This window comes from Trachurus trachurus (genome assembly GCF_905171665.1).
Source record: "Trachurus trachurus genome assembly, chromosome: 20".
NCBI classification, from domain to species: domain Eukaryota; kingdom Metazoa; phylum Chordata; class Actinopteri; order Carangiformes; family Carangidae; genus Trachurus; species Trachurus trachurus.
Window position 1 is genome coordinate 9,767,722 of NC_139911.1, and position 19,544 is coordinate 9,787,265.

The 19,544-nt window shown below is 40.1% G+C and overlaps 1 protein-coding gene across 1 annotated transcript in view; it reads left to right on the forward strand.

Moving 5' to 3' along the window:
• cntnap2a (contactin associated protein 2a) overlaps positions 1 to 19,544 on the forward strand; it is a gene marked incomplete at both ends in the record, with an annotated part of 308,927 nt that overhangs the window by 143,134 nt on the left and 146,249 nt on the right. The window contains one exon of the mRNA XM_083995741.1: positions 8,148 to 8,341. Coding sequence (XP_083851867.1) covers positions 8,148 to 8,341 — 194 coding nt within the window. The remainder of the gene's footprint in view (positions 1 to 8,147; positions 8,342 to 19,544) is intronic.

Here is a 19,544-nt window from a genome sequence, read left to right on the forward strand (position 1 = left end):
CAGCCTAAACAGCAGAACTTACATCCACTCCCATTCATTGCTGCCGTGGCGATGCGGGGACAGACACAACTACCGCAAAACAGGAGCAATTAAACTGAAAATCTTCAGATTCCTTCTTTTAGACCTAAAATGATAGGAAAATACACCCCCGAGTTGAATTTGCCTGGAATTGTCCTTTAAAAGGCACACGGTGATGCAACTTGCTTAGATGTGCTTGTTATTCAATACTTTTTAACTTGAAAAGTCACAATTGGGTATTGAACAACAAGTTCCAACCAGTTCACCACTTTTTAGTGTCCTCTGGAAATGCTTCCACTGTGTTGTGTCGACTCGTCTTGCAGCACATGTGTTGTCAAATAGATGGAATTTGCAGTGTGTTTTTGTATTTGAATGAGTTTTCTCGTATTTGAATGAGTTGCAGAGTGTTGAGCTCTCAGGGCCACGGCAAAAATCCATGCGGTGCCAGAGAAAATAACGATTCTACGAAGATACCCGTCAGAGATTGTCGAGAACTAGAGACAGCATGAAATTTGACAGAGGTGGCTGCCACATAATTCTCCATGCAGGCATAACCCTGGTTCAGTCTCATTAGCAGCAGACGGCTGACCAGTTCACTCCTTGTCACAAGGCCTGTGTGTGTTTATGCCCAAGTGTGTGTGTTGATGTGTGAGAGTGAAAAACATGCTCTCTCCATTAGAGAAAATATAGCCTGGCTGTTGACACAACGCTGAATAGTTAAAAGTGTTGGAGTGTGTGTTAGTGTGCAAGACATTGTATCTGGCAGCGTGTGAGTGTGTGTGTGGACTGTCAATGTTGCATAGTCTTTATAGTTTTTATTTGTGCCATGAGCATTGTAAAAAGAAGAAGAGGGCTGAGACTTTGAACCAGAGAGACTACAGCACCTCGGTGATTTGTTTTCGCCCTCTGTCCACACTGTCACCATATTCGCTGTGTGAGTGTGTTCTTCATTACAAGTTTGTCGTCATTCATTTGATACAAGCCACCACAGTCATGAAGTAGTGACTTTGGTCAGTCAAATTAGCAGGAAAGTGCTTTTAGAGCGCCCGTGTGTTTAAATAAAGATTATGATACTGAGCACCAACATACTGCAGGAAGTACAATATCACTTAACATAAATGCTGTAATTCTCATGTTTATTTTTGGATTATTGAGAGGGAAGACCAGTTGATTGCTGCCATGATAACTTTCCAGAGATGTAAAATCCTCTCTGTCTGTATTATCAACTGTTGTGTCACCAATCTCAACAGGTCTCCCATCAGCAACACATGTAGACTGTGACAGTTTCTGCACAGGGCAAAAGGAAAGAAAACCCAGATGCAAATCTAGAACATGTTTAAAGTACCGTAATATATAATTAATCTTTCAGGCAGCAAGTTCAGACAGAGGTAACATGTAATCAAATAAGCAAAGTGCTGGATGATTGAGGTTAGAAAAGACTGGGATGTGAAGGCAATCAGTTTAAGTGGGCTGGTACTATACTGTATATTCTGCATGAAGAGTGTTAATAATATGGAATAGAAGTGAAAAAGTTAATTTGGGTATCAGGTCTCTGGGACTGAGAGGAAGGTTTGGGGGGGGGGGGGTTGGACAGGTAGGCTACAGTCCAGGTTGTTAAAAGGCAAATCTGTGAAATCAATTTTCAAGAAAGGTTTGGCTCCCAGATGAAAGTGAATTTGCTTTGCAATTTGTGTTTGAATGCCTGATTTCCCTGGCACCAGTGGTGTGAGCGGGGTCGGTGGGACATTAGCACTGCAGGGTACGTAATTGTAGATATTTATCATTAAGTGGCCTTGAACACAGCTTGTTTTCTGTTTCTTTGTGCACATTAGCAACCCCCCTAAAAAATCCATTGTTGAAAGGGTTTTGACTTTGAAATATCTTGGTTCATTGCTGTCATCGGATATGATTAACGGAAACACCTTGAGACAAGGAAGCTGCATGGTGTAGCTCAACTTGACTTCTGAGCTCTTTACAGCTATGGCCACATTCCATGTAAGTTCTTACTGCTCCTTTCTTACTTTCTTATGTCTTTTTTATTGTCCTGAACCCCTGCCTATGTTTTTTCCAATCTTTGCTTCTGTTCCATGTCATTTAAGCCACCTGCAGACTAACTCTCAGTTGATGGCACACCTTTTTCATTTTTGAATGGCTTTCATTTATCTCTCTTTCTCCCAAGTTTCTCATCCTTCTCCCTGTGCTCGCTCCTCTTCCCCTTTTGACTTTTGTGCTCATCTATCACCTTCTTTACCATAACTACACTGCTCCCTTCCTGTCCTTTTTTTCATCCCATCCACATGTTATCTCATCTCTTCCCGCCCAATACTAGAGCTATAAAATGCTCTCTCATCACTCCCTCTACTGTTAAAACTCATCCATCTCTCTTACTCTCCCACATTTCTGTCTTTCTGCCTCCTCTTCTTCACCACCACCACACACCTTCTCGTCATTCTTTCTGACACCCACCCTCCGATCTTGTTCAAAGTGTCACACTGCTTCAGTCATTGCCGGCTCAGCTCCCCTTCTTAATCTGTATTTTGTCCTGTCTGTTTACTTATCACCCTGCCCCTTCTGTAACCCTCCTCCCTCTTCCCACTTTTGATACAGAATTCCCCCTCCTCCCAAGGGAAATGGCTTTGCTGCGTGTTTTTTTCTTTTTTCTTTTTTGAGGTATTGACATTTCCACGTATATGGGCCTGGTTATCTGTCAACAGTGGGCTAGAGTGTAATGGCTCTGTAATTGGATAAGATATAGGATTTTTGTCAGGGGAAGGGGACACATCGCAAACTGCCTCGCCTCTATTTTATCATATGATATCATATAATCTCACATGGCTCCTCCACTATGCTTGGTGTTCCTCTCTCACTCTCTCGCAGTTTCTTGGTCTTATTATCTCCCGTTTTCTCACTTTGTCCCCATGTTTCTGTTCCCCCTCTTTCCCTGTCATTTTTAAATCAGTCACTCTCCTTCACTTGTGCTTTCAGCCCGTCACTTTCTTATCAGTATTTATGTCCCTTTAGAAAAAAAATCCATCACGGAGAATCAAGGAAGACGACCGTGACACGGCCAGTTCGCAGTCCATCCACCACCCACTCTTCCTGATAATCATTTCACTGTCACGTTCTGTCACAGGCTCAGCTGTTTGGCACCCCTGTGTGCATTTTACTTGTATGTCTTGTATAAGAAATATGAGTGTGTGTGTGTGTGTGTGTGTGTGTGTGTGTGTGTGTGTGTGTGTGTGTGTGTGTGTGTGTGTGTGTGTGTGTGTGTGTGTGTGTGTGTGTGTGTGTGTGTGTGTGTGTGTGTGTGTGTGTGTGTGTGTGTGTGTGTGTGTGTGTGTGTGCAACAGCATACATTTAGTACGATTTTGGCAGTTCTCTCTCTTATTTTTCAGATGAAATTCAGGTCAGTGGGATCCTGTCCAACATTTTTCTTTCCCTCCTGTCTAGCAATTGCCTTGGTCTTTTGTTTCCACACCATTTAACCTGAGGCTCATTTAACCCGCAAGGTCCAGGGGAGTTTGGCCCTGCCTCAGGTAGACACCTGGAGGGGCAAAGGGGGGCAACTTTTGGAGGGCACATGAGAATTTGTCTGGCAATGAAGCCAGGGCCAGGAGGTTCCAGGCTACAGTAGCACAAGGATGCTGATTGCCACTGAGTGGATTATGAAACAAACACAGCCATCTATTCCAGCCAACACTGCAGCCATGGGAAAATGGTGCTGAAACGTTTTCCTTCGATGTTTTCAGAGATAGTTATTTTCTTTAGGTGCACCTCCCCCTGTATAGGAGGACATAAACTTTCAACATCGGGACTGTTTTTTTTTTGTTTTGTTTTTTACAACCATCAAGCTGTATGCAAAACAGATACAGACTAGGAGGCCAAACAATATCATTCCTATCTCTAATCCCAAACCCAAAGACAGTTCCCTTCATAGCTTCATCGTGAAGCCCTGGTATTTCTGACTACATCTGATTGTAGCACCAACAGTTGTACGTCTTTGGGCCATATAGGCATGGCATATGGTAGATATTGTTTTGTCCTCACACATTGTTGGGCCCAACCCAAGAATGTTTCACGGGACACCAGAAAAAGTGGTACAAGTTTTTCTGCTTGCTTTATCTAATGAGTTTGATGTCACAAATTTGATGTACATCTATAACGTACATACTGTAACGCATATATTATATGGATGCACATTTCATGCTAACATTTGAGCATGGTTGCACCAGTGTATAACAACCCAAGGCAAATCTTCTCAAGTTGTGCTGGACACGCTACTGGCACAGTTGTAATGGTAACCTTGTAGTTTTTGCAAAGAAAGGTTCAGTCACATGAACATGCCCTTGATGCAGTGAAAGAAGTTTTCTTCATTATAAAGTCTTGCTGGGAAAGCCTTGAATCCACAGATGAGAAGGGAACTTCACAGATGACCCAATGTCCATTGTTCCTCTCTGAGCAACCCATCTCAATGAGAGTCTGATGCCTCAACCATTATCTTGCACTGAACATCATGTGCAAAGCATTAAAGTATTTCATTCTGCACTGACTCTGACATCCAATTGTCTCTCCTGAGCAGCCACTCGCAAGCTGCTCATGAGTTGCCATAATACTCTGTCACGATGACACCGGCCTCTCAGAGGTAGCTCTTCATGGGCTAAAAAAAATTGATTGTCCTGAAAGCGAGCTTAAGAACCATCCTGGCAGTGTTTTGTTCTTTTACCACAATATCAGCCGGCAGAGCATTGATTGGTGTGCTCGTTAATGCTGCAATCTTGTTCAGAGCCTCAAGATGAAAACATGATTTTTCATGCTCTCTCAATTTTTCCAGGTCTTTTCGCCAATTTGAAAAGCCTCCTTTTCACAAATTTGGTGACAGCGCTCGTCTGGTCCTCCATTAATTAGCTCCTTTGCTACAGCAAAGCAACAAGTGAAGCACAAGGTTTTATCCATCATCCAACATAATGAAGTCATTTCCACCATTGAAAACATTTGGGAAAACAGAAAGAAATACACAAATATAAGATATCCACCCTTTCTTTTTTTCTATTATCTTTTTATTATGATTTCTCATTGTTCACATGTTCATTCAGATAAAAATTATTTTTTTCAAAAAATAGGAACACATAAAGAACCTTAGGAACACAATGCAAATTGATCCAATATGCAACAATTTCATGTGAAGACAAGAATTTGTTTTTTAATGATATCTTATGTATTTAGTTATTAATTTTTTGTCACCGTATTGATCTACTGAACAAATACTAAAGATCATGGTTCAAAAATATAACCAGTAGCTGACTGTTTAATGTTGGGGTAAACAAAAAGTCTCACTCTGTCAGTATGAACTAAAGATTCAGTTCAGGTGACAAAGCTTCTTCCTGTAAACAAGTGCTAATGCTGCTGTTAGCATACACACAAACTTACAACAGCCAAGTTTAATTTAGACCTTGCATCAAGTTACTGAGAGAGTTACTATTAATTAGTGATAGCAGTCCTGATGTACCATCGTCAGTCTCATTTTAACCACTGAAAGCGACGCTCTGCACCTGTTTAAATGAGACACTGGAGCTAATGTTTGATATACAGTACTACTTCGCTAACAGTTAGTAATGTTAGAGCTTAGTGAACCTGTGTATCTTTGCACCCTCAGTGTCTGAACTCAGTCAGTCACCAGTGGACCCAATTAATATTTCACTGCCACTTGCCAATTTCCATTGGCCTCTACAACGGCTGCCCTCAGCTCATCCAGCACTCGACAGTAGGACATGACAGCACTGGTTTAGCATAGTTATCATGTTGTTGTTGTTGTTTTATCAACTTTATGACTACCATACTAAAAGGCTTTGCGAGAAATAAGTCTGACACCCTCTCACTTCTAAAGACAAGAAGTCATCAATCACAGAGGTTTGTCGTTGTTGTGGAAATCTTTTGCAGTTTGTTCGTGAATAATGAATTGGAGGCTTCTGCCGGCCGACAAGTTTTTATTTCCTTGCAAGGAAAGGCCAGTCCTCATCCAAGCAGTGATGGTGAAGGAAAGACCCTGAGTGTGTGGGACCTAAACATTTATACCTGAGGAATGCCCCCTATGGTATATTCCACATCATGGAGCCCTGCCCCACCCCTGTAGGGGTGATAGTATTATGCAAATTTGAGTCCTAGTTACATCACTGGAAGACTGAGGGAACAGCTCATAAAACCACATGGATTTAAACCTAGGGAGCCTGCACATTACAGATTTTTGTGTCAATTCTCACATTTTGAGGGCCGGAAGGCAAACCAAACACCCAACTATATGTTAAAGAGCCTTAAAAAAGTGATATTTCCATAATATGTCCCCTTCAAACCTTGTCTGATGTTTGGATGGCTTAAAAGGCTGCCAAGGTTAGTTTTGTAAAACTTTATTTGCGAACACTCTTACATGTACAGTACGCACAAATCTTTTTTTAGCGACGTATGCAAATGAATTTCTTCTACAGTAAAGCCTTCCTTTCTCTCATTTCTTTCTATTTGTCTTTTTCTCTTATTTCTTCTTCCCTCTTGTCAGGTGCATAGACCACAGGATCAAGTGTGTGCATGAATGCATGGATGTGTCTCAACTCAATTGAAAGCCCTCTCCAAAGTCATGTAACTGCGACTTCATGACATTTCATAAGATTCTGAAACAGTGACAGGCTGCTGCTCCAGAATGTAAATAGCGGAAACGCTGCTTGCATACCAGTATTAAAAAGGAATCCATCCTGAAAAATCAAACATGCAAATTACATTTCTCTTGAAGTTGAAGTGTCTTCGTTGTTGGAGAGTGAATAATTATGATACTAAATAACAGTGTATTTGCTATTCTTGTGAAACACCTTTGTAGTCAGCTGGCTCTAGCCCTGTATCCACAGCTTTTAATAAAACATTACCTCTCCCACTCTATTTCTATGTCTGTCTTGGAGCAGTTGTCTGGGCCGCTCTCTGCTGGACATTGACCATTAATAACAGGACAGACTATAACCTTGTAACACATTCTCTTTATGAAATGTCATTATGGTGGTACCATGCTGCTTCTCTGCCTGTCTTTGACTCAAGAGCTGCTCTGCCCTGAACATTGGTAACCCAGTGTGTATGAGCAACACACAGCTTTTGAAAATATAAATAAAAAACTACATGTTATTTTTTATTTATCCAAAGACCAAGTCATTCTAGTATAAAATTATGATTCTGATGACACACCAGTGATGGGAATCACAGAGAAACGATACAATACTATCACAATACATTATTGATAATATCATGATGTAGCTATTTTGTGATACATCATGATATCATTGTAAGTAAAGAAGAATACTCCTAAAAGGGCAAATTGCAAGAATTGTATCTTTATTCACTGAATTGTGGTGTCGGTTGCATAGAATTTGACAAGTGAGATGAAACTGTGTGCAACAAATTGCAGCGTCTTGGCTTATTGCCTCTTTTGCACTTCTACCACACATCAGTATTCAGACTTACAGACTGCTGTCTCTCTCTCAGTCACCTTCCTGCTATGATTCACGTGTGTCTCAGTGTGTGAGAGCGAAATACCTGCTCTGTCCATACGAGGAAACAGAGCCTGGCTGTTTAAACAGAGGTGTGTGTGTGTGTGTGTGTGTGTGTGTGTGTGTGTGTGTGTGTGTATGTTTGTGCGCTTGCTGTCGTATCTGGTCTGTCAGTGTGTGTACAGTACGTAGTCTTTATCGATTTTATTTGTGCCATGAGCACGTTGTAAAAGCAGAAGTGGGCCCAGACGTTCGTCTTGAAAGATGACAGACCTCTGTGATTTGTTTTCTCCTGCTGTCCGCACTGTCTAATATATTCCCCTTGTGAGCTGTTTCTTCTCTACCACCATGTCCATTCATTTGATAGGCATCTTGAAGTAGCAACTCTGGTACAGTAGGTCAAATTAGCAGGAGAACTCTAAATCATCTGCATATTTTAACATAAAAAGCAGTGATATGTGGTGTCAGAGTATCAATAATTTATTGCAAAAGACATTCCCATATTGATATTTTGTCCCACCTCTACTACACAGTAAAATCCGTAGAAGATTTTTGAAGACTAGACAACCCTTGACTTGCCACTCATTATAAAATGTCCTTAACTCTCAGGTGCCGGTGGATGGTCCCCCCTGGACAGTGACCATTACCAGTGGCTCCAGGTGGACCTGGGTTCCAGGAAGCAGGTCAGCGCCATAGCAACGCAGGGTCGCTACAGCAGCTCTGATTGGACAACACGGTACCGACTTCTCTACAGTGACACAGGAAGGAACTGGAAACCATATCACCAAGATGGCAACATTTGGGTGAGTGGACAAGTACTGTAACATTTTATCTACAGTATAGTGTGTGCATTTGTGCGTGTGTCCGTGCGTGCATAGGCATGCGTGTACGGCCATAGGCAGTTAAAGTGAACAGACAGCAGGACCATCCATAACAGAGCTCAATAGTTGGCCTTGTAATTTAAATTCAAATTAATTTGGGGTTAAAATTGTGGCTAATGATATCCAGGACAGTTTTCATACACTATTCTTGAAAATATCTGGTCCTATAATGATTTTGTATTGTTTCTCTGTTAATTGTTTGCAGTGCAAAATGAATATATGATTGAAAAGGTAGGCGTTAATAGGATTGGTCAAAGGGGAAATACTTTCATGATGACAAAGGAGGAAATTAGATGACTCTGTGCTGTTAATACAAGATATATTTTCTTGTCATTATCATGAAAATGTGAAGGCTTCCTTTCACCCTAAGATAACCCAGAGCAGAAAACCTTGTGTGGGAGGAAAGCTCTCGGAGTGCGACAGTGGTGCCCATAAATATTCATCAATTAATTAGCTCGGTTTTAAGCAAATGTATCATCCCAGCGACAGACCTTATTCAAGCACTGATGGGCTCTAGGTGGAAAATACAGTGTAAGAACAGCGTTTGGAAATGAACCACTATTTCTTTATTCTTTGACATTACGTGGATCATTTCTTTCTGGCTATATCATCTATGTCTCTTATCGAAAAAAGAAAAAATCTCATGGTCCCAAATCACCAGCTAATGTGTTAATGGACCAAACTAGTCACTGTCTCTGTTTAGTGGAGGGCTATACATAATAATGGATGGTCGTTCAGCTAGAGGAGAGTGAGGCAAGTAGATAAACCAAATAGTAGGCCTGGAGGGAAAAGGGAGGGGCTGTTTGCTTGTTTATATCCTTCAGTGAAGTCAGACAGGGATTTTTTTTCCTCCAGTCCAACTGATTCTCATCTGCATGAAGTATCTGGGCCGTAAGAGCATAAACATTAAAACATTGTTAACCCTAACACTGATGGATTCTTAGATCATTATCACCTGTTGACGGCCATTAGGTCAAAGTACTTACGTAAAGTTTACTGATCGAGTGGTCAGGGACAACAGATGCTAATTAGCAGTGATATGTTGCAAAAGGAAGAAAAATAATGTATAAGAGTCAAAAATAAATCAACAGATTGTTGCATCACAGTAACTTTCAACTATACTGTTCTAACTTTGGAGAATATATTCATTTATTACTTTTCTCAGTATCTTTCTGTGAGTTCAATGTGAAGAACCCTGAAATAAAGTATAATACAAACTCTCATGATCAGGAGGTTACTGAATCTGAATGCCCCTTTGATTGAATGCCAAACTGTTTTTTATTCAGCTCAAGAAACATGTTCTGCTTTTTAAGCAACAAAAAAACAAACACTTTCTAATGCTTTCTTAGATGACATTACAACACATTCAGATTGTTGGTCACAACACAACAATTTTCTATGTTGTTATCTATGTTGTTATTTGTATCCTTCCCACTTAATCACAGAGTTTCAGTGTACTTTAATTTAGAGTTTCCTCTCCTGTGAAACATTTCTGTTTTTCATCCTGCTATGTTTAGTTTACCAAATTGGATTCAGAAAAATTCACATACACTGGCAGCCAGTTTTCATCAGCTACTGTAACTGGTTCTTTTCTTCCCTTTTGACCTCCTCTCTCGAGCTTGGAAAATAATCCATCAATATTTCTAATTCGCAGTCTAATCAAGCATCTTCCAAAACCCTGGGGATATTAATTTTTATTAGCCTTTGACATCACTACAGTAAGTGCTGTAAACAAAGACTGACAACAAGAACAAACAAAACTCTTGTAAGTGGTGTACATCGAGTGACTGCTTTCTTGCTTATGGCATTACAGTAAATGTGGATGGAGCCTGATGCCTTTGTTCTCAATAGCTCATCTGTTGGGCTTGATATATATCCCTTGCACGTAGTGAGATACTCTAATCTTCACATTCAAGATGGGTTAGGCATAAATCTAGCAACAGACAAAAAAACTGCTCTGCAGCTCTCCCCTCACAGGCTTATTCACATGCTTCATACATGGATGCAAGATGAGCAACAGCTGCCAGCCCCTGGCTATGATTAGCAGAGGGATAAACTATTGGCAACATCAAACATATAGCCATTCATCGCCTGCTTTCACAGTAAATCTGCCAACACAAGCAACCTGTAGCAGAAGTTAGCAAGCTGCCACATGTCCAGGAGAAGTCCAGCAAGTTTTCTCCATTTCTGAAACACCTGATGATTTCCTGATATTGCCACAGTCTCCCATCATTTTCTGAAGTCTGAAAACTGACTGAAATATATGCTCCCAGACCTTAAATGACAATATGTTGAAAGGTGACTGGGAAATTCCATAGGTGCTCAAGCGTAAGGAAGTGTTTCCGGACGGGTCCCTGATGCTGAGTGAAGACTATCAGTCCTTCAGACTTTATTCCTGAAATACAGTTGCTCCATCACAGAACTATTAGTTCTTTGTTTTCAAACTCACAATGAGTACAGTGTTTTTTGTTTTTTTTTGTTAGGTTGTTTTTTTGCATGTACTAATTTTCATTTGTGGATATTTAGCTCTGCATTAATCCCCAAATAGCTTGGTCATTATTTTGTCTTTTCAGACTGTTTGGACTTGTGGTGACAAATATGGATCTTTTACAGCTGAAAGTAAATTAAGCTGTAGTTTTTGTGTGCTGCACCATAATTGTTTGCCGATTATTATTTATTCAGAAGTGTTTTCCGTCTGCCATTAACCCTGATTCATTGCCTCTAATATTTCTGCAAATACTCCAAAACACATTCATCTCTCAGGCGTTTTTGTAACTATTGCAGACTTTTTTTTCCAGTTTTGCCTAGATGTATGACATATATATTGCTTTTTAATTTATCGCCAGTGTAATTCAAAATATTGCTTATGTAAACAAATACAGAGCCAATAATTTTAAGCTGGGCATATACCATCAATAACCCTTAGTGCAGTAACAAGAAAAACTGGAACCATTTGTTTCTCTCTGTCTCTTATGTTATTTAGAAGAAGCTTTGGGATACAAGCAATCTGCATGAGTGCACACACACATGCATGCACATGTTTTGGGAATTCTAGCTTTTTATAATTTAAAGTCCTCATTAATGCGGTGCACAGTCAACTCAAGAGGAAATAATTTACTGAATTAATTTATGAAGTAATATGACCAGTCTAATATCACAAGCAGTGACATCTCAATTAAATGGATTTCCAGTCTCCACTTCAGAGGAATACAACAGAACCACAACTGGGTTTAAATGAAGAGATTAATGAACTAAACTACTAACTAAAGGTGAATGTGAGGTTTGATAACCAAGATGAAAATAGTCAGAAAGAGAACAGAGATTTTTTTTTGCTCTCCAGTTTGCCTGTTGGCCAACCTGTTGTTGATCCTGGTTGTTCGTCTCTGTGATGTGCTGAGACTGAATCTGATAGTCTGATGTAGGGAAAGGTAAGAAAGATTTGGAAAATTTGGGTCCATAACTCTTCATGCCCTTAATATGAACTTCTTTAATGGCTTGTGACTGATGCCAGACCAGGTATATCTTCTAGACACAAATACTTTTACCGGTACTTAAAGGTGCTTATTACTAAACTGTGCCTCTGGACAAGTTTAAACCTGTGTATCGGTGTCTGCGTGTGTCCATTTGTTTGTAAGTGGTGATAATATTGGAGCTATCGATGCTATTGATCAAAGGGATGAGTGGGGATGGTAGGGTGCTAAAGCCAACTTACTGTTTCTCTCTCTTCATCTTGCACTCTTGCTCTCTCTCTTTCTCACAGACACACACACACACACACACACACACACACTGCTTTCATCAGCCCTGGTTTCAGTCCATTCAATCACACTTGACTCAGTCCCATTCACCCCTGGATGAGGTTCGCACAGTGATCCCCAGAGAGGAAACCACCTGTCCTCTACTCTTATGCATGAAGCTCCTATTTGGGAAATCTTTTGCCACAAATCACCACCTGCCATTACTCCACACTGATGATTTAACCCTTTGACTGCTGCACTGAGTAAAACACTTCCAGTTCAAGCAAGTATGTTGATTCTAGCATAGCTGTTGTGTCCGTGATTCATTGTGATAATCTGAATAACAGCTACTATACCAGAGGATAGCAGAGACAGTAATCATTCTGAGAGGGGCACACTCTTACTGTAACAGAAGATTAAATTGATTTATGCGTAGATTACTTCTTATTGAGTTTCCATTTAACTAGTAAAGTAAATGGAGGGTGGAGTTATAGAGCAATTTGGGGAGGTCCATATTGTTTGCATTGTTTTATTGGGATGTTCAGGGATGAGCATGTACACACTCAGGCACAGGGCTGAGGTGATATGTGGTTCTATCTGCTGCTGAGGTTGGTAATAGTCGTGTGGGGTAATACAGTGTAAAAAGTAGGACTGTGTCATCTGAGGAGAAGAGGACGACAAGTGAATTTATAGAATCAGGATTTAGATTTACAAATTCTGTAGGAGGAAGAAAATGCATTTACTATATTTGTCAGGCTGTAATGATACATAAAATGTGATTTGGTGCAGCGCTGAAAGCTGTACTGTGTTTTTAAAACGAGAACTCCGCAGGGTACTTGAGCAATATTTATTTTTTGTTTACTAAATTGTGCTCCGGTAATGATAGTGATCAATAGAAGAAGGATTCACTGATTTACTTAGGCACCCTCACAAAACCATCATTTGTAAAATGGTGACAGTTGCAAAAATTACACTCATATGTTTTAGAAATTTGGAGTACTCAATGACAGGTAACAATTTGTCATCAAAATGTATGACTTGGAAACCTTTCAAGTGATCCTCTAAATGTCTTTTTTTTTCAGTTTAACTGTCAGAGTTAGATGCCACAGTGCTTTCTTCACTTTAATGTGTCTCGGAGGGAACATTAAAAGCTTAATGCAGTGTGTGGTGAATTCTGTGAGAGCACAGAAAAAAGAAAACGTGCTCTGTCCAATTGCACATTAAAACGCAATTAACCTAACAAACATTTTAAGTTACATTTTCTTTCCACATACCTGTACTTGTTGACTATAACTCATTCTGATGCCAGCAGGCCCACTCTCACATTGTCAAATGGTTTATTCATGTGGATGAGGAAGCTGCAAGTACACCAGGTCAGTTGACAGTAATGTATGTACCTAATAAACTAGCACAGCCACAGCTGCAAGACTAAAGCTCATACCAGATCAAATGGGGACACTGGTCCAGCGAAAATAGGCCTGTGCATGATTTTTGGTCTATTCTTATTAACACAAGGTCCTTTAACCCAAAACTTCTCCATAAGAAGTTTAACGCTCCTTTGATGTGTAGACAGCACAGGGTTAGATTGCTTTCAGATTTTGCCTTTGTCTGTGGTAGTGTCAGGGGATAGATACTTGCATTAATCATACAAGACAGGACAAATAGTGCCTGGTTTAAAAAAGTGTGGTAGAATAGAAGGCTGCATCTGTAACTACAGCACTGTCTTTGCTAATATTTGATTAATTCAATAGTACATACTGCTAATGTTAAGATATCTTGGCATGGAATAAATCTTTTACTGTATTTAAACATCATAGCATCATAGAGTCTAAGGATCTGTGAGATCCTTAATGCTGGGATAGCACCCAAATATTTTTTTCAAGTTGCAGCGTGTGGAAATACAGTACTGACCTTGTTATCTTGTCAGCCGGCCTGTGAGCCCTGTTTGGCCCAGACTTGAAGAAAGCAGGGCACAAGGTGTATAGAAAGTGAACTATAGTTACCCCTAACACTGACAGGCCTGCTCATCTAACACATATCATGTAGGGGTTGCTATTTTGGATCTCTCCATGTTCTGAAATAAACACATTTGCAGCCTGGTGTCCTAGACGAAGGGGAAGATACTTGTCTTTTTAGATTTACTAGTGGGTTTGAAGAGGAAACTGTTCCGCTCTTGTTCGGTGATATGTGGTAGATTCTCCAAGAATATCTCAGCGGTCTGCTCCTCTCCCACACTGCTCTTAATAAGTTCCTGCAGCTGCTTTCAGTCCCAACCTGTTTGGCCCTGTTCAAATGAGTTCTAGTGCATTTTCCTATTTATTAGCTATTTGGCTAATTTAGGGTAGAGTGCTTTTTTTCAAACTGATAGGGGGCCAATGTTTGAAATTCACTGTGACTTTCAAAAGAAGACTGCTGCAAGACAAGAAGAGGAGGAAAACCTCTGGGTTTGCCAAAACACTCCGGCAAACCAAATTGAATCACAGTCCCAGGCTATAGAATAGAGATATTTCTTTTTTTGTATTTTTGGAGTACTGCTATCTTAGTTCTCAAGAGAAAAAAAGAAGTTCTCTTTCTGCTAAACTAATCTTTTATTCTAATTTTGGCTGATGTATCAGAAAACGTTTTCACAGATATAAGGAATTGAAAACAGCAGTGAGATCTTCAGTGTCGATAGGATGTGGAATAACAGTACTGAAACTGTCTAATGAATGTGCCACTCCATTTGACTTCATGTTCACAGCCCTTGAAAACAGATGACAACTATAGGGTTATTCATGTATGTGTGGTGTTATTTTAGCTGCAGTGCTCTGGCACGTATAGATAAAATTGTGGTGGAAGGACAGGAAGTGTGATGAGGTAACACAGTGGGGATCTAACGCTTTTGCTCAGACCTAAAGGGTTTGATTTGCTTTGCTCCCCATGCTACAGGCTGTATATATCAAAGTGATTGTGTTGATTTGCTGGCCTGTGTGAAAGTGTTAACAAAGGTCTGTGTAGGTGTGTGTCCCCTCGAGAAGGCAAAGCTGCTGTGGTTCGTCAGTTAGATGATTGGTGAAGTCTCTGTGTCTCAGTGGTACGGAGTAATTCAGTTTCAGCTGCTGTCGAGCATGCACGGATAAATCAGGAACCTGGATTTATGCACCAGTGAACGGCATCTCTCTCTCCCTCTGTGCCCAACTTTCTCTACATGTCAGTATGATATTTATGTCACAATTCTTTGCCTGCGTGTCCCTGAGTTGTATCAGTTTTCTTCAAGGCCAATAGGTTCGTGAACGTAGAGCAGACTAAATTCAATAAAACTCATTAAGCACTGTATAGTATGCAAGAAAAGGAAAATTATATATCACAAATTAATTCACCTCCTGAATTACAGGTGTACAGTATTATAGCACACCAGGGCATATTAACAACAAAGTCAGTGCACCACGGAGTCATCCACTGTGTCCACTGTGTCACTACAAATTCACAGCAAACTATGTGATAAAAAAGCCCCACATTAATAGAATAAATAATGAATGAAGTAGGATGTAAAATATATATATACATATAAATAATTAAACAGAGTATTTACTTCCCACCTTTGGTTTTCACTTTTCACAGATAGCAACATTGTATAATTACGTGCAAGATCCCACATATCTATTCACAGTTGTTTACAGGAACCAGCACAGGAAGTGAACTCTTTCCTTTTTTCAGTCATTTTTCAGCACCAAACTTCATTCCTTTACTCACCAACAGCTTCCTCCAGAAGTAAAGAGCAACACCAATGTTCAATCTTGTCTCTATTACATCCAGCACTCCAGCACACAGATAACCAAGGCTGCAACATTTTACCAGTTGGTATTTGTTGACAGCAGGAATTTACCACTTAAGTTACCTATTAATGGGTACATAGAAATGCTATATACTGTACACACACACACACACACACACACACACACACACACACACAATTTTCAAAGAGTTGTTATGTTACTTAGTTCTGTTGGAGCCCACACACCAGGGAGAGGATGCTCACAAGCGCTGAAACTGTAGATGGACAGGCCTCTGGTGGTTGGCCAATCAGAGTGGGCTGTTGGGCCCTAGCAAGGAGACCTGAACTAATATTGCCTGTATCAGTCAGAGGCTCAACTGAGGGGCTGCCTATCAGGGAAAATGAGATAAATAAGGATTTCTTTCCAACTATGAATCATGCAAAGATGCTGATAAAAATATAGAGCTGGGAATTAGCATGATATGTCCTCCATGTTTTTACATCTGATTATGTACAGTACAGATTGAAATACAGTGCCTCATACATTTCCATTTCATCCACTATTATCTAGAGGAGCTTACATGAGGGGGAGGGAAAGGAAAGTACGGTAAGTGTACATTAGTGCATGCGACAGCACTAAAGCAAAGATGGCATTACAGCAAGGAAACCACTCAGTGGCTCGTGTCTTAAAGACAAAACATAGAGTTCTCAAAATGTCTTGCATCTATGTATGAAAGTGCTTATAAAGAAGAGGTGCATATGAAGATACAAGAACTGATCTTGGGCTACAATATTCACATGTTAGAACAACTGACTGCTATTTCTGTCTTATTTCTTCCAAAGCAATACCAACTAATTAACCAAAGCACCACAACCAAAGGGGGGTGGTAAAACATTTGCCTTTAATGAGAGTGAGCCAATCCCTGTAATGTAAAGAAACTAATGTGTATGGAGCTATTATTGTTGCAATATTATTTGCAAATGCGTATCTCAATCTGTGTGTGCGTATTCAGATCTGTGTGTGTGTAATATGATCTGTGTCTGTGTATTCAGATCTGTGTGTGCGTATTCAGATCTGTGTGTGTGTATTCAGACCTGTGTGTGTGTAAAAAAAATCTGTGTCTGTATTCAGATTTGCAAGTGAAGACAAATCTGCAAGTGCATGCAAAGATCTGTGAATGTGAACACAGATCTGTAAGTGTACATAGATCTGTAAATGTGTAAACCGATCTGTAAATGCGTACTTAGATCTGTAAATGTCTGTCATCACTTACAACTCAGGCAGGAGCTCTCAATTGGCTGTGTTTTTACACGTGACTTTTGCAACACTTCTGCCGCGGCAGATCTGTGATCTGAAAATGTGTAGAAATGAGATTTGTCTGTGACCTCAGTGTTCCTTTGCCCTGAGCTCAGGCTCACAGGCTCATGCTGCCTGGCTGCAGTACTAGCAGTACCGACCCGGTCCGTGTACGAAGTATAATTCAATTACGTCGTTCACTTTGTACCATGAGAAATGTCGTTTTTACCGGTATTTCCTGTTTGATTGACGTGAGACGTACAACGCAATTCAGCGCACCGAAGTGCCCGCTTGTTCCTTTCTCCAACTTGTACAATGAAAATTGAAAAAGGAAGTCGAGAGCCGGAACCAGCCTTCAAAGTAAAAGCTCCGCGTTTTGATGGCTACAGCAACGGACAATTTAAAAGAAAGAAGAAGAAAAACTCCGAAACGAATTAAATACTTAATTCACAACAAATCGCCTCCTAAACGATTACCATTTACCCCAGTAAAAACGACATTTCTCATGGTACAAAGTGAACGACGTAATTGAATTATACTTAGTACACGGACCGCGGTACTGCTACTGCAGCCAGGCAGCATGAGCCTGTGAGCCTGAGCTCAGGGCAAAGGAACACTGAGGTCACAGACAAATCTCATTTCTACACATTTTCAGATCACAGATCTGCCGCGGCAGAAGTGTTGCAAAAGTCACGTGTAAAAACACAGCCAATTGAGAGCTCCTGCCTGAGTTGTAAGTGATGACAGACATTTACAGATCTAAGTACGCATTTACAGATCGGTTTACACATTTACAGATCTATCCTACACTTACAGATCTGTGTTCACATTCACAGATCTTTGCATGCACTTGCAGATTTGTCTTCACTTGCAAATCTGAATACGGACACAGATTTTTTTTACACACACACAGGTCTGAATACACACACACAGATCTGAATACGCACACACAGATCTGAATACACACACACAGATCATATTACACACACACAGATCTGAATACGCACACACAGATCATATTACACACACACAGATCTGAATACGCACACACAGATTGAGATACGCATTTGCAAATAATATTGCAACAATAATAGCTCCATAAATGTGACTGATTTTTGAAGTTCACAATCAGCTAGCAAATCTGCAACTTGCTAAATGTCAGTGTAATTTAGTGACCTGCAGAGGGAACTATATAACTCTGTATATGCTTTATACAGTATCTATTTGTTTTAGTATTTCTGTAATATCACATGTAATATTTTTAGAGCTTCTCTTGTAATGGATCTGGAATAATTGTATGTAATATTTTGCGTGAGTGGGAGAGAGAATGAAGTGTTGACTTCACTGCTTTAATATCAGGAGTAGGAGAAAGGAAGATATTATGTAAACAGAAATATTTGACTAATTTCTTTGCTCTAATTATAACTGCCAGCAACCACATCAAACCCAACCTCAGTAATGAAGCCTTGTTTGATTAATGCCACACTCATTTCTGTATTCTGCAGTCACGTTGTGATGGCCGTATGTACAGCATTATTGTTTGTAAGTGGTTCCTCAAATCAGTAAAACTGTCCCAGAGAATAGATACACTTCAGAGGGAAACACTTTCTTCATATGATAAGTGATTGAACAATTAGCCATTGTTGTTCTATTGTCTCATCAATTATTAATTGTTCTGGAGACAAGCATCCATCACAAAATGTTATGTAAAGATGAATACATTCAACCAAGCATTTGTGAACTCAAGCCAGTGGTCCAAGACCATGTAATGAGATAAGTCACAGATGGAGCTGATTGATTGCCGCCACCTAAAGAGCAACTGGTGCCAGCTGATGAGACGGATTGGGAAAGGGATCAAAGGAGATCTATTTCCATCAGAGGAAATGAGGTGCACTCATTTGATATTAATGTGAGATCTTTCAGAGGTTAGCATTCGGTTTGATGTGTGTATTTATTAGCTTCTTGTTTTGATCATGACTCATTCTGATTCAGCAGTATACACATACAGTACTAAGAGAGGCAACCCGGCACCTACGTGCATGAGTGCATACTGTATACATTTACCCACAGATTCACTCATTGACTACTGCTGACCAGTGTCCATGGTGATCGTAAATGAATGATTTCACCCTGCATTAAACTCCGAAACGTTAGAATTGAAATAATCAGACCACAGAGGAACACACTGCTCGCTGTCACAGATATGACTTTTTAATGACTTTTTTCGTCCACATTGATATGCCTCCTCTAACTTTCAGCTTTGTATCTTGCTCTGTTGAAGTGACTTCACAGGACTTGAACATCAGCCTTTAATGTTAGTTCATTCAAGATAAGAGT